Genomic DNA, 21,105 nt, shown 5'->3' with positions numbered 1-21,105 from the left:
TGTACAACGGTGTCAGAGCTTGGTCCGCATTGCCGGCAGTAAGTCGAGCCCGTTTCCAGTGAGAGTTGGACTCCGCCAGGGCTGCCCTTTGTCACCGATTCTGTTCATAACTTTTATGGACAGAATTTCTAGGCGCAGCCAGGGTGTTGAAGGGGTCGGTTTGGTGGACTCAGGATTGGGTCACTGCTTTTGCAGATGATGTTGTCCTGTTTGCTTCATCAGGCCGTGATCTTCAGCTCTCTCTGGATCGGTTCGCAGCTGAGTGTGAAGCGGCTGGGATGAGAATCAGCACCTCCAAATCCGAGCATGGTCCTCAGCGGAAAAGGGTGGAGTGCCCTCTCAGGGTTGGAGGAGAGATCCTGCCCCAAGTGGAGGAGTTCAAGTATCTCGGGGTCTTGTTCACGAGTGAGGGAAGAATGGGCGTGAGATCGACAGGCGGATCGGTGCGGCATCCGCAGTGATGCGGCTCTGCATCGGTCTGTCGTGGTGAAAAAGGAGCTGAGCCGTAAGGCAAAGCTCTCAATTTACCAGTCGATCTACGCTCCTACCCTCACCTATGGTCATGAGCTATGGGTAGTGACCGAAAGAACGAGATCGCGAATACAAGTGGCTGAAATGAGTTTCCTCCGCAGGGTGTCTGGGCTTTCCCTTAAAGATAGGGTGAGAAGCTCAGTCATCCGGGAGGGGCTCAGAGTAGAGCCGCTGCTCCTCCGCATCGAGAGGAGTCAGATGAGGTGGCTCGGGCATCTGATCAGGATGCCTCCTGGGCGCCTCCCTGGTGAGGTGTTCCGGGCACGTCCAACCGGGAGGAGGCCCGGGGAAGACCCAGGACACGCTGGAGGGACTATGTCTCCCGGCTGGCCTGGGAACGCCTTGGGATTCTCCCGGAAGAGCTGGAAGAAGTGGCTGGGGAGAGGGAAGTCTGGGCCTCTCTGCTTAAGCTGCTACCCCCGCGACCCGACCTCGGATAAGCGGAAGAGGATGGATGGATGGATGAGTTGAATTCTATTGCATTGGAATTTCCTCTCTCTAGATGAACTTCATGTTTTCTATACCCATTCAGACCAAAACAACAAAGTTTCCCCCATGCAAGTTCCTGAATTTCTACATAATTCATCCTCTTTTCCAGATAACAAGTAGAGTTTTTAAATAAGTTAGTATTTTTAAAGAAACCAGTCTAGACAAAATGTTGGTGCAGGTTTCAAAAACTTCAGTGACCATATCTTTACTGCGTCACTGGAAGACTAGTGGCACTCTTTCACATTATGATTAAAGTCTTTGAGAGTCATGGTACAGCATGTGAAAAATAATATTCCAGATACCGCGGATCATCTCAAGTTCACTTATAGCTGCAATTGGCTCACAGAGAATTCCATATCCCTTGCATTTCATACTATGCTTGTCTACATGGATAATTAAAAACTGACACTTTTAATAAACCATAGCTCATCCTTTAATACAGTAATTTTAACAGGACTAATCACTAACACTAATCTCTCCCTAAACATAAGGGAAACAAAGAGGATGCTCATAGATTCCAAGAAAGCAGGTAATTGTACCCTGTACACTAGTGAGTATACAATGGACAGGGTCAGCATTTTTTAACTTCTTGGAGCCATTCCATCACAAATTACCTAAATTGGTTACAGTGCATCTCTCCTGTCATAAAGAAGGCTGGTTAACACATTCACTTCAAGGTCTTCCGCTGACATCCGAGCACATGTTAGAAAGGCAAAAAGTATTGTTAAGGACCTCAGTGATTCTGAACAGTCACTTTTCTCCCTCTTTCGTTCTGGTGAACAACACAAGACAGTTAGAACTTGATATGCTAGATTCAGGGACAGTTTTTATCGTTAGGTCAGCCATAGGGCTACTCAATAACTCACAACTGCACAAGCCTACCCCCGTGTCTTCTACATATATTGATTGATTTTATTTTTAATATATGCTGAGGAATTCAATATCAGTTGTTTTTATTATACTACTATTATGAGTTAGTGGGAAACATACAGATAAGACTCTCACTGCACTTTGTACACATGGGGACAAATGTAAATTACCAGAGCTGAAAATGGATAAGTATTTTGTACTTTTTTATAAATATCAGGATTCTCTTTTTATTAAGAGATTAAAAAATTAAAAAGCAAAGACAAAAGCATGGTAAAAAGTATTGTAACATAAAGGTGAAAAACAGTAAATAGAAAAATAAATAAAACTGATAATCCGAAAAGGAAATGGATATTGTTCACATAAATATTTTGAAAAAGAGTTATTGTTTCATAACCCAACTATCAGTTAACACAAAAAAGCCCATAAGAATGATGTCTCATGACTCAAGAAATAGAATAAGTAGAATAAAAGAATAAGTACCCCACAACCAAACAAGCAAAAAAAAAAAATCCCTCAGAGAACAAAATCTGCAAAAATCTAATGTGCAGACCTCTGATCTTCAGTTTGAATACTTTTATTGAACATAAAATTGTACTGATTGATAAAAAATTTATTTGACATATTTTAGCATTAGAAATGTATTGTTAATACGATTATTTGTAGTACAGATTCACTTTCTTTGATCAAAAGCATCCTTTACCTTGCATGTGCTAAAAAAATTATCCAAGAGGCGGTTTCTACAACAAAAGCAGATAAATACTGTATATTCATTATGGACTTTCCTATGAAATACATTATTGCAAACATAAATTGATAAGCTGATTTCATGTGTAAGACTGTGTACAGTATATTTAATGTATGATGATGTGTAACAATGAATAGTACAGGATAAAGTAGAATATTTAATTGATTGAAATAAGAATTCTTATTGAACAATTAACAATACAGTGTAATGTGCATAATTTTGGATGTTATCACACAAAAGTAAATAATTACATCCGCATGAAGACATCTATTTTACCTTGAGGCTTTCAATATCAAAGTCAGACTTCATAACATTGACGATACTCCTTCCATCATTGATTTTATTCACGAGGTTAAGAGCTCTCACACACTCATTAGCACGTTGGTGTAACTTTAAATAAAAAAAAAGCAATAATTAAAAATAGTCAAAATGACAATTAACACCATGAAATTTCAGGTCCTATGCCACCTACAGAACTTCTTCAATGACTCTGCATGGCATTATCATGAACATTACATAATGCTCTGTACACCACTGATTGAACTTTTCAGAATTAAAAGAAAGCCACGAAAGTGCACTATATGCTGTCTGCCCTGGAAACTGTGCCAAGCCATCCACGCTAATAAATCAACTGAGTGCTAGCACTACTTTATCCCAATTAACTGAATGAATGAGTACATGGCAATAACACTGGAATGTTAAAACTATAAAACTATTTGGGATGCAATTAAATATTCAAAAATGAAACACTGTAATGATGATGTGGTATTTCAATAGGCTGTGGTTTAGTGTTCTAGGTATGGGACGCTCAATTCAATTACTCTAATAGGTTATTCAATGTATGAGAAAAAAAATACTTGAAACCACCTACTTGTTTAACTATGGCACTCTGACTTTCATACCAATACATTCCAATTAGAAAATAGTATTATATAAAACATTTAACATTACATTTTGCTTTCTGATAACAGTTTACATATAAGAAGTCTTATTTCTTTAATCAAAGCATCCACTCATGACTCCTATTTATTAACTATTTTGGTACTTTACATAAAAATTAAAAGCAGAGGTGTTTTTTTGGATTATACCATTCAAAAGTATGCTGATTAGTATGTTTGAAAGGCTTAAGAATCATTATACTGTATGTAAATGAATCTAGCTGATTTAAGGAAGCTTTCAATTAGATTTCTCCAGTCTGCCATGCTGCAAAAACAAGAGCAAGTGGGACTCTACCAGCAGGTTCAAATAAAAGACATCCACGTATGAGTTGTCTCATAGATGTTACTGTTCAGACTAACAAGTCTGAATGCAACCCATCTCTCTAAAAAGTTGTGTTACCTCTTATTACTGTGAAGCATTTAGCATTGTTAAGTCCGAAATACATTGATGAATGTTAGTTTGAGTGTTTAATACTAATACCTCATGATATTTTAATTAAACTTAGGATTATGAAAACATTACTTACTAAGGGGCTAGTATTTTTAAACACGATTTTTTTTTTTTGTGCACATGTGCATTAGTAGTTGAATACATGGACAACTGCTTAGGGTGCCAGTATGCTAATACTGAAATCACTATTTGGGTTCTCCATGCAGTAAATTATTTGTATTGCATTATGGAAAGTTGGAGAGGAAATACAGCATGAAAAAACAGAAGTCAGGTCTGCCAGCATTTTGAAGCAGAAAGCCAGACTCTTGCTCTGTGAAAAATCGGTTATGCAAAACCTTTGTACAGTAGTCCAACTAAGTAAAGTAGTCCAACATAAGAGTAAAGCATTCTGTAGAACTTCTCGACCCAACAACAGAAGAATACAAGCAAACCTCAACATTTGTAGTCACTACATTAATAATGCAATTCTCTTCAAGCAGACTACCAAATTTCCAAGCAGAAAACACGATGCTCCTTTGAGTTTTAGAGAAGTAATGAACTATGTTATGCCAAAATATGCAGTCTTCTCCCATGAACTCAACACTAAAAGGAAACGACAGTGCTAAGATAACAACCATGGTCACAAAATGTGGCTTCAAGTGACAATGTACAGACTACAGTTAAAAGGGGCAAACTTAATTTTACTAATCCAATATAAATGTACTGAAATAAATTCTTACTTGAAGGTATAGCTCAATCAAATTTGTTTAGTCAATTATTTGCTTTAAATTACCAGGGCTTGAACTGTAGTGTGGGATTATGACAAGCATGCATTTTATGTACAGATCCTACACAGTCAAACAGATACAGGGGGAATTCCACCTGCTGTTTTAAGACAAAAATTGAAATAAAAGGCTATGATTATTGCTAACTTTATAATGTGCAAATTGTTTCCAGCAAGTTTAAGTGGAAAGTTTAAATATTAGAGTATGAACAGTTCCATTAATATTGTACTCTAATATCCAAACATGAAAAACAGAAAAAATGTTTTGATAGGTAGTCAAATATCCTTTCATTAACCCTTACAGATACTTAAATATTAATACTAGTCAGAATGCACATTGCTAGTAAATATCGTTATGCTAATAACTATCGATTATATCTGGCCATATTACATAGTCCTACATACCATATATAAGAATAAATACAAACTAAAAAAGACAATATAGTCAATAATATGGAAATGAATGCTCAGAAATTCAACTCCCACACTCGACTTACCTGCAAGTTTCGAACCTTGAACTCCTTCTCTTCTTGCTTAATCTTGCGGTAATTAATCCACTCTTCCTGCAGGTAGCAGTTTGGAAGCACAGGCTCCTCAGTGCTCAACGAAGATGCTTCCTTGTAATGGTAAGTAATACTAGCAGAGCAGTCCCTAAATAAAGATTGAAAGATAATTGCAGACAACATAGATACTTGGGGGTGCAGATTTGTGAGAAAGCTTAAAAAATACTAAGCAGTTTGGAAAGAGATGTTAAATATGCTTCAGTTTAGCTTCTATCTCAGCAGAGTTCAAACAACTTCATGTTTTTTTATTTGAAATTATTTGTTTAAATTGGACTATATTTGCACCCATTTTATTTAAAGGACTGGGGAGTGCAAAATATTAATTTGATTACAATTGCCAGCAATTTGCAATATATTACACCTTTAAAAGTGAACACTATCTATTCTAAATTGGTTCTAATGTAGAGTCCAACTGCCAATTTTCTTTTTATTTTCTGCAGCTGCATGAGAACAGGATAGATGACTTGCTGAGATGTATTTGATAATAGATTAAATCATCAGTCATGAGACAAGACAGTGAGCCTGAAAATCCCATTTTAATTTGTACTTTGTTTTATTCACTGTTTAAGGTTTATTTAAATTACTGTGATGCTACACGTCTGACTAATGCACAATCCCATCAATTTAAGGTGGTAAATGGTCCATTTATGTGGAAACAATTTAATATAGGCCTACTTTATCTTACCTGTGCTCCACAGCAGCAACAAGAAAGCCATGAGAGGCCATTTCCAAACAGACTGCAGCATACACGGTCCTAGAGTAAGAAAATTCAATACACATAAAGGCAACTGGATCACAGTATCAAAATAGAAAAATTAAGAAAAAGCCATATGAAGTGTTTGGATGTTCACAAATGTGATGCTAACATTCAGGAAAAAAACATTAAATAAAATAGAATTAGAAGAACTATATCCACTTGTAAAGCTGGCTAAAGTTTGAACATGTTTATAAAAAATATATTAGAGATAATTTAATTTAACGTTTTGCCACATGAATGACTTATAAATACTGTAGATTTTTTCTTTTTACAAATTGTACAAACATTAAGCAATCTACAAAACAAGCTGTAAGGAAAAACACAAATTTCATGGCAATAGAAGTGGAACAAATTTTCATTCTATAGTCAAATTTATGAGGGAATCAAAACAAACATATGACAATATTACATTTAGTTCCATTCTCTCATATACTGTATTTACTCTCATATGCCATTATACTCAGTGCAATACTCCTAACACAAGAATAATTATCAAGAAGAATCTTTTTATGAACAATGCTGCTCACTGACACAGCAAACCATTCTACCTAAAATCAGCTTTATTTTATCAAACGGAAAATTCACAGTAGAGATACTTGTTTATGGCAAGACTGCATTTATGTTAGGTTATTTCTTTCTAAAAAAGCATTAAAATTATGCTGCAGGGCAAAGTGGATCATAGAAGAACCAAAGAACTTGATGATTTTTAAAAACTGTCTTAATACTTACCGGAAGGCACCCAACCCATGAGAAAAAATGAGGAGTGGAAATTTTAATCCAGGAACAATAGGAGCACACCATCTGACTGGGACTTGAAATGAACCTGTCATTAAGAATAGCGTGCTGCTTAGATTGAATATATACACATCTGAACATGTTCAAAACAAAAGCTTTGCTTCCTGTGCATAGTAGTTTCACAATATGTCATGGGGATGATTTTTTTTTTTTTTTTTTAAGTAAAACTTGTCTGTTTTCTTTCTGTTTAATAAAACTAAATGTACTACAAAAATTAATTATCTCTGGATAAACTACAGTGCTTTAAAACAGAGAGCTACTTTCCGCTAGTATTCTTTGCAGTTTAATGCTTATCTATTGAATAACTTGACTAGTTAAAATAATACTTTGCTGAATAGGATATTTCAAGTGATTTGTATTATTCACACACAATTAATTAGCAGCATAGAGGCAGTGCTCTTTTTGATAGAAAGCACACTACCACTATTGTGGACATGAACGTCAGTCGTACACAAGACTTGGGAGACTCAGTTAAACACATGACCTACAAATGGTGTCAACTGAAATGTCATCTGGGAATTTAGTCTCATTTTGACTCAAGATTATTCTTAAAAAAAAGTCTACATTTCCTGGTTTGCAGCATGCTTCTCTATGCACTAATATGTCACTTTCTTTCTCATTTTACCTGCACCCACCATCTCAGGTGTGACATCAAAAAGAACTGGTGCCTATGACCTATTTTAATATAAAATATTATTCAGCAGTTAAGATCTGTGATGCAATCAAATCTAGCAGGCAGAAAATGGCAAGAGTACTACAGTTCAGAAAGAAAGAAATAAAAAAACTAGGCTTTTAGGATTTTATAACATTTCAAATACTAAAAAAATGTAACGAGAACAGGCCATTCTGTCCAACAATGCTTGCCAATCCTATCCACCTAATTTCTCCTAAATAACATCAAATCAAGATTTGAAGGTAGCTCTTTGCCACACATGGTAATTTATTGCATGCGTCTATGGTTCTCTGTGTGATGAAACACTTCCTAATGTTTGTGTGAAATTTACCCTTAACAAGTTTCTAACTGTGTCCCCGTGTTCTCGTTGAACTAGTTTTAAAATAATAGCCTGGATCCACTGTGCAAATTTTTTTTCATAATTTTAAAAACTTCAAACATGTCACCTCTTAATCTCTGTTTGCTTAAACTGAAATAGTTCCGCTCCTTTGATCTTTCCTCATGCCTCATATCTGTCTGTCCTGGAATCAGTGTAGCCACTCTTCTTTGGACTTTTTCTAACCACAGTAATGTCTTTCTGATGCACACAAGCTTGGAACTTTTAGCAAAGTTGATTTATGAGCATACATGGTTGGAAGCTAACTTACCAAAAGTAAGTTTAAGAAGTGGAGTGAACCAGTTCTTGTTGAGGTTCATATAGTCTGCTAGACCATTGCAGTATTCAGACCGTGGGATCCACAGGGGCTGTTCGCTGTCCTCTGCAGCCTGGCATGGGTAGTAAAGTCTGAAAAATGTCCCCTGAGAATTACAAAGAAAGTTGCATCAATTAAGTATTTTATAATTCAAATTTTAAAGCATCTTCAGAAAAAATATTTCAAGGTGGCAAAAAGCAGTGTTAGCTACAGGATCATAGCAGCACCCTTCACAGCAGATCCCAATAGAAAGATTTATGTGAAATGGATGAAGAATATTCTAAAACATGAATGCATTATATGTGCTGAAATAACCATGACATAAATGGTGTAAATAAGCACATTAGCTTCATTTTAATCTATCCAAAATGTTTGTATTTATGGAAAAAAAAACATATCAAGGTTGACATCAATGGTAAGCTTCTAAAATTCAGAGGACACTTTATGTTACAATTATTGGAACATCACAGGAACCAGAAAATTGATCTTGTCAAAAAAATGTATCATTGCTTTAACACTAAAAACACTGCAGGCATTTCATAGACAGAAAATTTACTCAATATATACTATAATTTTCTAATCATTTCTTGAATATATTCAAAATATCTAAATTTAACAAGTTGCAGAATTATCAGAAAACTAGTACATGTTAAGTACAAAAAAGGCATCCTACCCATACTTAAGATTTACATAAAAACATCTGGTGCTTTCAGAACATGACTTCCCAAAATAAAATTGGGAACTTAGCACTAGAATTAGAGAAAGGGAAAAACACACAAAAATCCACCAGCCAGATTTTCTCAAAATCAATAGGCTTCTTCCATTATTAAAAAAAAAAAGTAGTCAAAATTTTTATACCGTCCCAATACTCTCCATATTTTATGTAGACGTAAAAATAGAACATATAAATATTTTAAACAGAAGGACAGCCATTACCAACAACAGTAAATCTGTATGTCACATACCTTCCTAGTGTGGTCTGCCATAATGTCAGCACAACCAACTAGATGAGGTCCAGATCCTGATGGAAGTCCCAGAGAACTCCTGTTACCCATTACAGATGCAGCTGTGAAGAAAATATGAAAACGTATTCATTATATACCCTCTGAAAAAAATGTTAATATATACTGGCTCATACAACAAAGCACATGCTATGGGTGGAGTCAAATTTAGCCAATATTTTTGTGCATGACACACACACTCTACAACAGAAAACACCAGAATTTAAATACTATTGTCATACATTGCCACAAATGCAAACAAGTGGAGCCATCATTTTAACATGATGTAACAAAGCAATTCCACAATAGAAACATGAGTGGACAAAGATTGCATGCATCCAGATAAGCAATTTTTTTTCTCCTCTCTCTTGTTTTGGCCACATATATATTACACAAGGGCTAACATTTATTTTTTCAAGCTTCTAAGTATTGTTTCTTTCTATGTGGGATACAGAGATTGTAGCTCACTACGAATATGTTTCAATTTAATTAACTAATAAAATTCTTTACTCACTCAAAATTCAAACAACTCTATTTTTCACACCTGCAGTATATTAAAACTTTCTGCCATAATGATCATATCTATAGTATCTAAAAACAGCTTTTACATCTTTGAATTGGATTCCAGAGAAATATACATTTACATTTATTTGCTTACCAGACACTTTTATCAAAAGCAACTTACAAAAGAGGAAAAGGTTTCCAGAGAAATTTGGAGAAGCCTTTAAAATCCTACCTACTTCAACACCTACAACCATTAATGGCTTTGGAGCCCTTTACACTAGGCAAACTATTAATGCCTATATTTCTTGATCCTTCTTGATAGGCATGAAAGTTTTCCTGCAAATGTATTCCATACATATAGACCTATGAGATCTATCAATCTGGCTTTAGGCGTTATCATATCATGAGGGGTCCTTTCATTGGACTGGCTGGCCCAGCACTGTTTCAGCCATGGAATGGCCAAATGGGGGAGGCAGCTTGATGGATGAGGTCTCCAGGACTCTAAAAATATCCAAATCTTATTATGTGATATCATCTACTGTTAAATTCTGCTCCGTACTTCTAAAATTTTTATTTTTATGCTGTATTGAGGATTTGTTCTGTTCTGTGTATTGTATTGTATTGACCCCCTTCTTTTGACACCCACTACACGCCCAACCTACTTGGAAAGGGGTCTCTCTTTGAACTGCCTTTTCCAAGGTTTCTTCAATTTTTCCCTAAAAAGGTTTTTTTTTGGGAGTTGTTCTTTGACATCTCAGAGAGTCAAGGCTGGGGGGCTGTCAAGAGGCAGGGCCTGTTAAAGCCCATTGCGGCACTTCCTGTGTGATTTTGGGCTATACAAAAATAAACTGTATTGTATTGTATCATGGTGTTGAAACGGCACTCTTGAAAGTGTTCAACGACATCTCTCTTATTACTGACTCAGGTGATGCGGCAGTCCTTCTCCTCCTTGACCTGTCCCGCTGCCTTTGACACCATTGACCATGAAATATTGCTGATGCGACTTGAACATCTTGTTGGCTTAAAGGGGCTGCTCTTAACTGGTTCAGGTCATATTTAACTGGTAGACACTTCTCAGTGACTTTTAATTCCTCTTTTTCATCTACTGCTCCACTTAAATATGGTGTTCCTCAGGGATTCATTTTGGGTCCTATTTTATTCTCTATATACCTTCACCCTATTGGAGCGATTTTTAGGAAATTTAACATTTCTTTTCACTGCTATGCTGATGATACTCAGGTTTATATTCCTGTCTGCAACTCTGCAACAAATCAAATCCACTACTGTCTGTCTGAACTAAATGTAAATCAAAATAAAACAGAGGTGCTTATAGTGGGTCAATCAGCTAAAGCCCAAATTGGTCTTGGACTTCTCGGTTCTTTCTCTGTCTTTTCCAAACCTCAAGTCCGCAATCTAGGTGTTATCTTTGATAGTAACCTCTCTTTTGAGAAACAAGTAAATTCTGTAGTCAAGAGTTGCTTTTTCCAACTTCGTCTATTAGGTAAGATAAAGCCTTTTTTATCTTCTAGGGTTATTGAGAAAGCTACTCATGCTTTTATTTTTTCTCGCCTCGATTACTGCAACTCACTGTATTCTGGGATTAACAAATCTCTGATACACAGGTTACAGCTGGTCCAAAATGCTGCCGCTCGCTTCTTGGTTAGGACAAGAAAGTATGACTTTGTTTCTCCTATTTTAGCTTCTTTACACTGGCTGCCTGTCAGTTTTCGAATTGATTTTAAAATCTTGCTGCTACTTTTTAAATCTTTACATGGGTTTTCTCCTGCCTATTTATCTGAATTGTGTGTTTTACACCAGCCATCCAGAGTGCTTAGATCTTCTGGTCAGTTGTTTTTGGTTGTCCCTCGTACCAAGTGTAAAACCAAGGAGGACAGGGCCTTTGCAGCTCCTGCGCCTCGCCTGTGGAACTCTTTACTTCATCACGTAAAAGGAGTCATCTACAATTGAACTGTTCAAAACAAGATTAAAAACTCATTTCTATTCACTTGCATTCCGTGACCTTCAGTAATACTGATGGTTTCCTCTTTGTGATTATATAACATCATTTCTATTTATTATGTATCTTATTTTATGTTCATATATTTTATTTCTATTTATGTTTTATGTTAATTGTTTTGTTTTTCTTTTAGTCCATTATTGTAAAGCACTTTGGCCACAGCATTACTATGTTGTTTTAAATGTGCTATATAAATACATTGACATCAATGTGCAATAACAAAAAATGCTAACTAGGCAAAACCTTTATAACAACCTGATGCACTGGTGAGGTCTCATCTTGAGTACTGTGTGCAGTTCCGGTCTCCAGGCTACAAAAAGGACATAGCAGTGCTAGAAAAGGTCCACAGAAGAACGACTAGGCTGATTCCAAGGCTACAGGGGTTGAATTATGAGGAAAGATTAAAAGAGCTGAGCCTATACAGTTTAAGCAAAAGAAGATTAAGAGGTGACATGATCGAAGTGTTTAAAATTATGAAGGGAATTAGTACAGTGGATCGAGACTGTTATTTTAAAATGAGATCATCAAGAACACGGGGACACAGTTGGAAACTTGTTAAGAGTAAATTTCGCACAAACATTAGGAAATTTTTCTTTACACAAAGAACGATAGACACTTAGAATAAGCTACCAAGTAGTGTGGTAGACAGTAAGACGTTAGGGACTTTCAAAACTCGACTTGAGGTTTTCTTGGAAGAAATAAGTGGATAGGACTGGCGAGCTTTGTTGGGCTGAATGGCCTGTTCTCGTCTAGAGTGTTCTAATGGTGTCTATCAAACTCTCAAAGTTGTTCTCAAAGCTAATAAATATAATTTTGGGGCTTTGTAGTTATGCTGTACTGATTTGAGAGGCCTCTTCAGGCTGCAATTATTGTAGCCTGTTTTGTCACTGACTTTTATTACAAATCTGATGTGTAAACCATCACTGGCAGTAATGAGAAAAACAAACATGAAAACCTAATTATTTGCCAATGCTAACCTCTATTCCCAATTTTCCTTCATGCTAAACCGGAGCTTCTAGGCACAACTTTTTTTAGTCTCAGACTGCATATATTTCAGTAGAATACATATTTAATTTTTTTTTCTTTTTTCTATGCTTACACTTTAAGATAGCCTTTTACGAAGCAAGCACTTATAAAAGAAAAGACATAACTGATGCAGTTGATATTGGTTACATTAAATACATACTTGCATTTGAAAACTCATTTAATCCATTTCAGGGTCATGAGGGGCTGGAGCCCATCCAAGAAGCATTGACACAAGACAAGAAACAACCCAGGATGCAGTGTCACACCATCACAGGACATATACATAACAAATAGCTGTTGGTTACTTCCCGTTATAATGCTTTCAAGAAGAAAACAATTCACTCTCTAGTAACAAACCATAGATGCAAATTAATATATAACATCTAGAAGCTGCCAGATGGCTTCCAGAATCGACTTGTCTTAGAAGCCATACTACTCTTAAAGTGCATAATTTCATTCAACTACATATTCAGTTATTTAAATAAAAATGCATCTTACATATTACTTGCATCCCTTTATACTGTAGATAATCCGTTTCAAAAAGATAATTCTCATTATACAAAATATATGCAAGCTAATCTCTGAGGAACGGTGCTATTTAAATATAAATGCTAAATTTTATTTTATTGGAAAATAAAACAATGTAATTAGTGTTTATTTAAAACAAGTAGTTTCTGCAGTGCAAAATTTTTTTTAAAGCTTGAAATTGTATTCAACTAAGTTATTGAGCAAAACATTAAGCCCCAAGAAAAACTGAATCAACTGGCAGCAGCACTTTTCATATATAATTTTAACAGATTTTTGCTAATTTAAATTTGTTTTCTTTTAAATAAAAACGTTACGCTGCATTTGCACCCTTATGTCTATGCTATTGACGCAACAATAAAATTTTTCACCAGCAGTCTTCTGTGTATGAGGAATTTATTTTGACTGTAGAACAATCTAGACTGCCACAGCACTATGTATCTCATGAGAATTAGTTTTGTAAATGAAATAGCATAGTTTACTGAGGTAAGTTTTTCCTTTTTTTAGGTCATAATGACAAACATTTTTTTCAACATGTGCGTAACTATAACTTGGAAAAACATTTACATTAGTGTATAAGAAGTAAGAGAAGCAATCATCTACATCTTCTTTAGATACTTCCTCAAAAGCAATGATATATTATATACAAACCTAATGAGCAAAGTCTAGTTTAAAATCTTTCCATCTCTATTATGAAGTGACTGTGGACTGCAAAATACAATACATTTATTTTACATTTAAATATAGGATTATAATATGTTTATACATTACATTTAATGAGAATTTTGGGGAAACCCATAGCAATAGGGACTTTATTTATGTCTCTTTAAATTCAGGTTTTAATTTCCCACAAAACAATCCTGTGCATTATTTTGTCTTTCCACCCACCCATCTATTTTCTAACCAACCTGTCAAACTGTTCCCAAGTTCAGATTATTTTCTGGGTGATCCCTGTGTGTAGGTGATTGATGATTTTCTTTTTATTTCTGTTTTAAAGTAATGCTTTTTATTGTCCATTTTGGAAATGTGCAGAACACAATTCATTTTCTCCAAAGTTCTCTAGAGGGCACCCTAAACTCTTAAAATTTTCTTTTATGGGTAACAGAAAAAGCCTGTGGGTTTTACTGTTTTGGTGTAAAAGGTGCTATTGTAAATTTGTAATTGTAACATGTTCATGCCTGTAAGGGTTCTGATACAAAACAGAACATCTGTATTTAGGATAATTTTTGCTTATACATATTTTACAACAATATATGAAAAGAAAGGGCTTGTATGCATTTAGAAAAGACTGCCTTATGAAAATGAATAGCTCCTGAAAATTAACAAGTTCTTAATTCACAAGAACTAAGAACAGACAATGTAATGAAGTATGTTTATTGTTCAATTTACTATGAGGACTTTTTAAACAGTAAAATTACGTTTTCATCAAAAAATATTAAATTGGGATGAATAATCTCAAGGGTTTTAAGCATAGCAGATTGATGGCACTTTGAGCCATGGGAATGTAGTTACAACTTTTGTTTCAGTCGTACAAATAAAAACACTAATGCATTGTAATATTTCACAGAATGAAATCACAAAATCTGGCAATTGTAAAATAGATTAAAAAATAAAATCATAATATTATCGCATCATGAACCATGTATCATGATAATATAATATTGGTGTCCCTGGCAATTCCCACTCTTAGTTTTAACCATTACAATTTATTTTCTTATACTTAACAAAAAGCTTGGTGTTGTGACAGCATTGTGATTAGAACTAGCGGCTCACAATTTCAGAGACTCTTCCTAAATCACCCTCTCTGTAACTTTCATATAAACTCTCACTGTTCATGGGGGTTATCTCTGTGTGCAAAAAGAAATGATAGGACAAATGGCAAAAAATGCTCCTTTTACGACTGAGTATTGATGTGAGCTGCTATGTGTTCAAAGTTAGACTACTCAGCACGATTGAAATTTAGAACATGAAGTATAAAACAAATGAAGAAACCATATAGGTAAGCATCAAACTAGAAGCAGCCTGCTTGTTATTAAGAATCAAAATTCACTTTAAGTATAACTGACAACTCTACATTGGCCCTAGTCATTGTGTGGTGTGAATGTATGTATGAGTGCCCTGTCCAGGGGAATGTTCCTACCTTATGCCTATGCTTGCTAAGATAGGCTCCAGCCCCAGAAACTCAAGCAGGCTTCAAAAATAATATATTATGGCTTTGCATTCATTGCAGCATTTCCTCTCTTCCTCCACCTACTGTAGTTTTCCCTCTAACCTGTTAGATATCATTGGCTTCTAAATCCATGTGTTCCTTCAGTTTAGCACCAGGCCAGGTTTGTAAATACAGTAATAACTAAGAATATTTGGTCTTTTTGTCTTTAATGTACAGTGTTACTGATATATGGAGTGACTTTATAATCTTTGTTTGCTTCAAATATGTGAATGATATGTGGTTGTGTTTTCTAATAAACTGAAAACTGTTAACAAAGGTCCCAATCTGGAGTCACCTAAATGAAACAAGGAGTTTACACTAAATTAAATAATAACTGTAAAAATAATAATAATAATAATCTTGAGCATGGAATGACAGGAAACAAAAATCATACCTCCTTACAGTCATAAATTAAATGACCACATGTTATACTACCAACTTTGATAACACTGAATGTATTAAAATTGTAGGCAAGAAAAGCTAAATGCATCAAAGGTGACACTGTCTGCTGCAGTAACATGAGGCTAGTTATGGTTCCTCCAGAATATAAACTAGATTTGCTATCACAGTAGCAATTAATTTAAACAGTTAAGCCCTATAAAATAAAATACACAATACACAAAATGCACTGCTATACAAAAATGCATCATAAAAATTACCTTATAGCCCAACTATGAATGGATGTGCTTGACTGACAGATCTGGCCACCACAGGCAAAATTTAGCACCAGTTACGCCAAAGTGAGATAGCGTGAGATATCTGCAGGGTGACCTTCTGGTTGTACACAGCTAGGAAGTGTGGTTCTGTCAGGGGATGGGGAACAGCAGGAGCAGTAGCAGTAACAGCAGCAAGAGAAAAGATCTTGTCGTTTTTCCTGGAAAGAAATTTAAAAAAAAAAATTACTTCCTTTTTCAACGAGCTGCACATTAAGCCAGTATTGTAATTTACAAAATTCAAGACTATTTCTGCTTACATATGATGTACTTAAAACTAATTTTTACCACGCATATCACTTTCCATTCAAACTTTGATTTAGGCAATGTGATCAATGTAACAACTGCAAACAGAATTTATTCCCATTTTCTATTTTTAGTTAAAAGCTTTCATTAATTTTATTAGTTACAAGTTTGAAGAAAACACTTACATTAACAGTATATTTCTGCACCCATAAATATATATGCAAAATCATATAAATGGCAGCCGAACTGGCAATCACTAATTTTTAAGGATGGTCAATCCTAGATGTAGCCCACCTGAGATACTTCCACAACTTTCTTCTCAAGTTGAGGGAAACAAAATTCAGTTGACAAGCAGACTGCTTAAACACATCTATTGAATGCTGTGTTATGCTACATACAGTAAATAATGTTAACAAACTATTTATGAATATCATGTTTCCTGCTGGGCAGCACGGTGGTGCAGTGGGTAGCGCGGCTGCCTCACATTTAGGAGACCCGGGTTCGCTTCGTGGAGTTTGCATGTTCTCCCCGTTTCCTCCAGATTCTCTGGTTTCCACCCATAGGCCAAAGACATGCAGGTTAGGTGCATTGGCGATTCTAAATTGTCCCTAGTGTGTGCTTGGTGTGTGTGTGTGTGTGTGTGTGTGTGTGTGTGTGTGTGTGTGTGCCCTGCCTGGGGTTTGTTCCCTGCCATGCGCCCTGTGTTGGCTGGGATTGGCTCCAGCAGACCCCCGTGACCCTGTATTAGGATATAACGGTTAGATAATGGATGGATGGATGTTGCCTGCTTTTAAAATTAATTTCCTGTCTTTTTCACTGTGGACATTAACAGACTTCCAAACAGTGCTGAAGGCTATCCTGGCATCATGATTTTAATAGTCAAGGCTTTACATTTGGATATACGGAGTGTTTCATACGTTTAGGTATCAAATAGGATGAGACTGTTTTTGTGTCTATAGAAGTTCACAATGAGTTGTTTTGTCTTGGTGACATTTGAGGCCAGTTTCTTATGACTAAAGCATTTTGTCACATCTGCCTCTTCATTTCAAAGTGCTCATTCCTGCTGATAGCTAAGTTTGCGTGGTGTCATCAGAAACTGTGATAATGTGGTTGTTACTGTATTTGCCTGTACAGTCATGGATGAAGTGTGTCAAATGTGATGCTGAGTCAGCAGCCTCAAGACCTTTAGCCTTCATAATAAGAGCCAATTATGTTTTTTTCCATTAATCCTTTAAAAATTGTCCCTACTCATTAGGAAGTCCAACATCTACAGCAGATGGACCATCACAAAGCCATATTTTCAATTCAGAACCAACCAGGAGAAAACGATTGTCTCCGAATTCAACCACAACAATCTCATTAAACCCACAAAGCATGCAGAGAAACAAAGACTAACCCAACAAAATAGAATAAAATATGTCTTACTAATAATCCAGAACAGTCCAGAGCAGGGTATACTCATGCTCAAAACCCTCACTCATTCACAATGGGCCAATTTAAAGCCATCAGTTAAATACACACTATATTTTTATATAAATGCTAAGGTATAGTATTGATTATATCCGTCTGTTCTATCTAGCTATCGTATAATAATAAAACAACATTCCTGTAATTTTAAAAACATAAAAACATTAAGTATTTTCATTTTTTTTTTATTCTTTATACAAATAGATTTTTTGTAAACTTTATAAAGTTAGTACATTCGTCTATAGTGGGGAATGACATCTAATTCTGGGATAAAACTTTATTTTGGTCAATGATAAGTAGAAGTGAAAAATACATGTGTCTTATGATATATAATTGACATTGGGTTATGTAACACTTGTAACCTGAGACTTCCAGATAAACATTTTGATATTGTTTGTTGTTGTTCAGTACTCGACTCATGCTCAGAATTCTATGAAGTTATGGTTAAACTCAAGCCAGGCTCCGGGTGACATGTAAGGATATGCTGTATTGTACCATTAGGCCAAAATAAATCTCGGGACAATATTCTATTGCCATCCTTAGGGTGATATAACATTGTTCTGTTTAAAAAAGAAAAAAAATATTTCTATGCTTTCTGCCACTTTATGGAAATTCTAAGGTAACTAACTCATCAATATTAATGAGTGGGGTAAAGCCTCCAACAAAATACACAATAGCAAACAAAAAGCCATAAAGGTAGCTTTAAAATTAACTTAAATAGAACCATTGCTCAAATTCAGCGATAGTGATAATGATGTGAATTGGATGTTCACAGGGAAATTGGAACTGATGCATAACATGGCACTTTATGACAGAACTGTGGTATTATGCCTGATGAATTCAGTCACCTTAAACTTCACCATGGTGAGACAGTAGCTACAAGACAAAAAAGGCAAAATAATTGAGATCAAGTGGAAGGACTCAAGCAACATATTAGCCACATCTACATCAGCTCTGCTAAGTGTATGTTTGGTCTACATCAAGTAAGTATTACGGCTATGTTCTTGTGGAAGATTCAATAAATCATGTAGTGGCCTCGAACTAAAACAAAAAGTCAAGTGCTTGCATTTCTGGGTAATTGAATATTACCAAACGTTTTTCTCCAGTATGCTGCAAGAGCAACACCCTAAACAGAACTGACAAAGGGGCACCCATTGCTGTGGTTTGGAATTTACAAGTTGTGGCTACCATATTCTGACCTCATACTATGAACACCAGATTTCTCATGGCTGCATATTATCTAGATGAAAAACCCTTGAGATAACTCAGTGCAGTCTTCTTTGAGTATGTCACCTGGACACTATCATCCCCAGAGACTCTGTATTCTGTTGAAAAAAACAAGTTCTGAGACATGAAACAGGCAGTGACCAAGGTCAAGTCTTACCCATTGGATAGAGATTTCTTTTTCATAATGATCATACTACTCTAAAGATGGTCTGAAACAAAAAACCCAATACCCATGTGACCAGGTAGTTTTGCAACCTTCAGCCACTTCACATCACTATCGAGAATCATAAGGGCTGTCTCCACAGAAATGCTGATACCCTGCCACAGATGCACTACTTTCATCACAAGCAGCTATAACCACAACATCTGAACTGGAATGGTAAGTTATGTCACAGTTCACTTCTTCTGCTTGTGACATCTGGGCTGGGAACACAAGGGAAATCTGTGGAATTAGACAAGGAACCTCAGATGCCTTGGTTCATGTTCTTTTCCCTCCCCATGTAAGAATCTAAAACCTGACACAGCACATCACACACAGGAGTAAAACAGGTAATGAAAGGCCAAAGGACCAACTAATGATTGACTTACAGAGAGCAGACAGTGCAGGCTAAACCAAAGATAAAAGGGAGGACCATAAGTTCATCAGACAGTACATCACAGGCAGACAGAGAAAGACAGGGGTAACAGGGGGGAAAGAACTTACCCCTATTACAAATGCAAATATGATATAAGCAAGTGTGCCTCATTAAAGAGTATCTTAGATGGTCCTGTAGACTCATGGAAGAAACTTTTTATGAAAAGAACTGTACATTAAGCCTCGGATTGTACTTGAAAAGTCTATTCCCATAACATTAATCCAGTGTTTCATGTGTTAATGGATTGACTGAAGTACAGGTTCCATATCTGGTCACCTGAGTGATTCAACGCAATCACTTTAACTTATCCTAAATTAATTAACCAAGGTTATATCAAAACATATGTGGTGAAACAACCCTGGATCAAATACAACCATTTGCTCATTTATAAAGAATCTAATTCAAATCTCAATTCACAGTTAACTCAAACTATATGCATCAAACTACACTTCTGCCATTCACAGAAACAGGCATAACAAGTATTCTGCAGAGCCAGCTCATTTACATTCTGTTCAGCTTCCCTTTATAGGATTATTTTTTTAAATATAAAACCATATAGTGAAGTGGCATATTATTAGCTATTTTATTTTACAAATAGTTAGGGACACCCCCTTTGCAAAATTCTGCCACAGCTTATACCCTGAGCAGCCCAGTACCAGGCCAAGCGTTTGTTTAAAAATCATTCACTATATCATACATGTGAACTATGCCACACATGTTTGCAAGTAAAAGGTGTTGACTTTACACTCCTAGTAATCAAAATTTACAGTTTACTTTTAATCTGGTATGAAATCATACATGGGGTGTTTCATAAATTGACACAAAAATCTGAAAAATAATCATAGTAATTATTCTGTATATGGAATACCCAAGTGTTATCCTCTTCCGCTTATCCGAGATCTGGTCGCGGAGGGGGGCAGCAGCTTGAGCAGAGATGCCCAGACTTCCCTCTCCTCAGCCACTTCTTCTAGCTCTTCCGGGGGAATCCTAAGGCATTCCCAGGCCAGCCGGGAGATATCTATCTAGTCCCTCCAGTGTGTCCTGGGTCTTCCCCGAGGCCTCCTCCCGGTTGGACATACCTGGAACACCTCACCAGAGAGGCATCCAGGAGGCATCCTGATCAGATGCCTGAGCCACCTCATCTGACTCCTCTCGATGCGGAGGAGTAGCGGCTCAACTCTGAGCCCCTCCCGGATGGCTGAGCTTCTCACCCTGTCTTTAAGGGAAAGCCCAGACACTCTGCGGGGGAAACTCATTTCAGCAGCTTG

General features: G+C 36.1%; 1 protein-coding gene across 1 annotated transcript in view; it reads right to left on the bottom strand.

The window, feature by feature from the left end:
- The window catches only part of LOC120517562 (platelet-activating factor acetylhydrolase 2, cytoplasmic-like), a 55,249-nt gene that overhangs the window by 20,996 nt on the left and 13,148 nt on the right, over positions 1 to 21,105 (bottom strand). The window contains exons 2-8 of the mRNA XM_039739963.1: positions 16,209 to 16,423; positions 9,233 to 9,333; positions 8,223 to 8,373; positions 6,837 to 6,930; positions 6,036 to 6,104; positions 5,285 to 5,438; positions 2,912 to 3,025 (exon numbers count right to left, since the gene is read on the bottom strand). Coding sequence (XP_039595897.1) covers positions 2,912 to 3,025; positions 5,285 to 5,438; positions 6,036 to 6,104; positions 6,837 to 6,930; positions 8,223 to 8,373; positions 9,233 to 9,322 — 672 coding nt within the window. The 5' untranslated portion in view covers positions 9,323 to 9,333; positions 16,209 to 16,423. The remainder of the gene's footprint in view (positions 1 to 2,911; positions 3,026 to 5,284; positions 5,439 to 6,035; positions 6,105 to 6,836; positions 6,931 to 8,222; positions 8,374 to 9,232; positions 9,334 to 16,208; positions 16,424 to 21,105) is intronic.

Source organism: Polypterus senegalus, chromosome 17 (assembly GCF_016835505.1).
Source record: "Polypterus senegalus isolate Bchr_013 chromosome 17, ASM1683550v1, whole genome shotgun sequence".
NCBI lineage: Eukaryota > Metazoa > Chordata > Cladistia > Polypteriformes > Polypteridae > Polypterus > Polypterus senegalus.
Note: the sequence above shows the minus strand (reverse complement) of the source record. Positions and strands in the feature narration are given on the sequence as shown.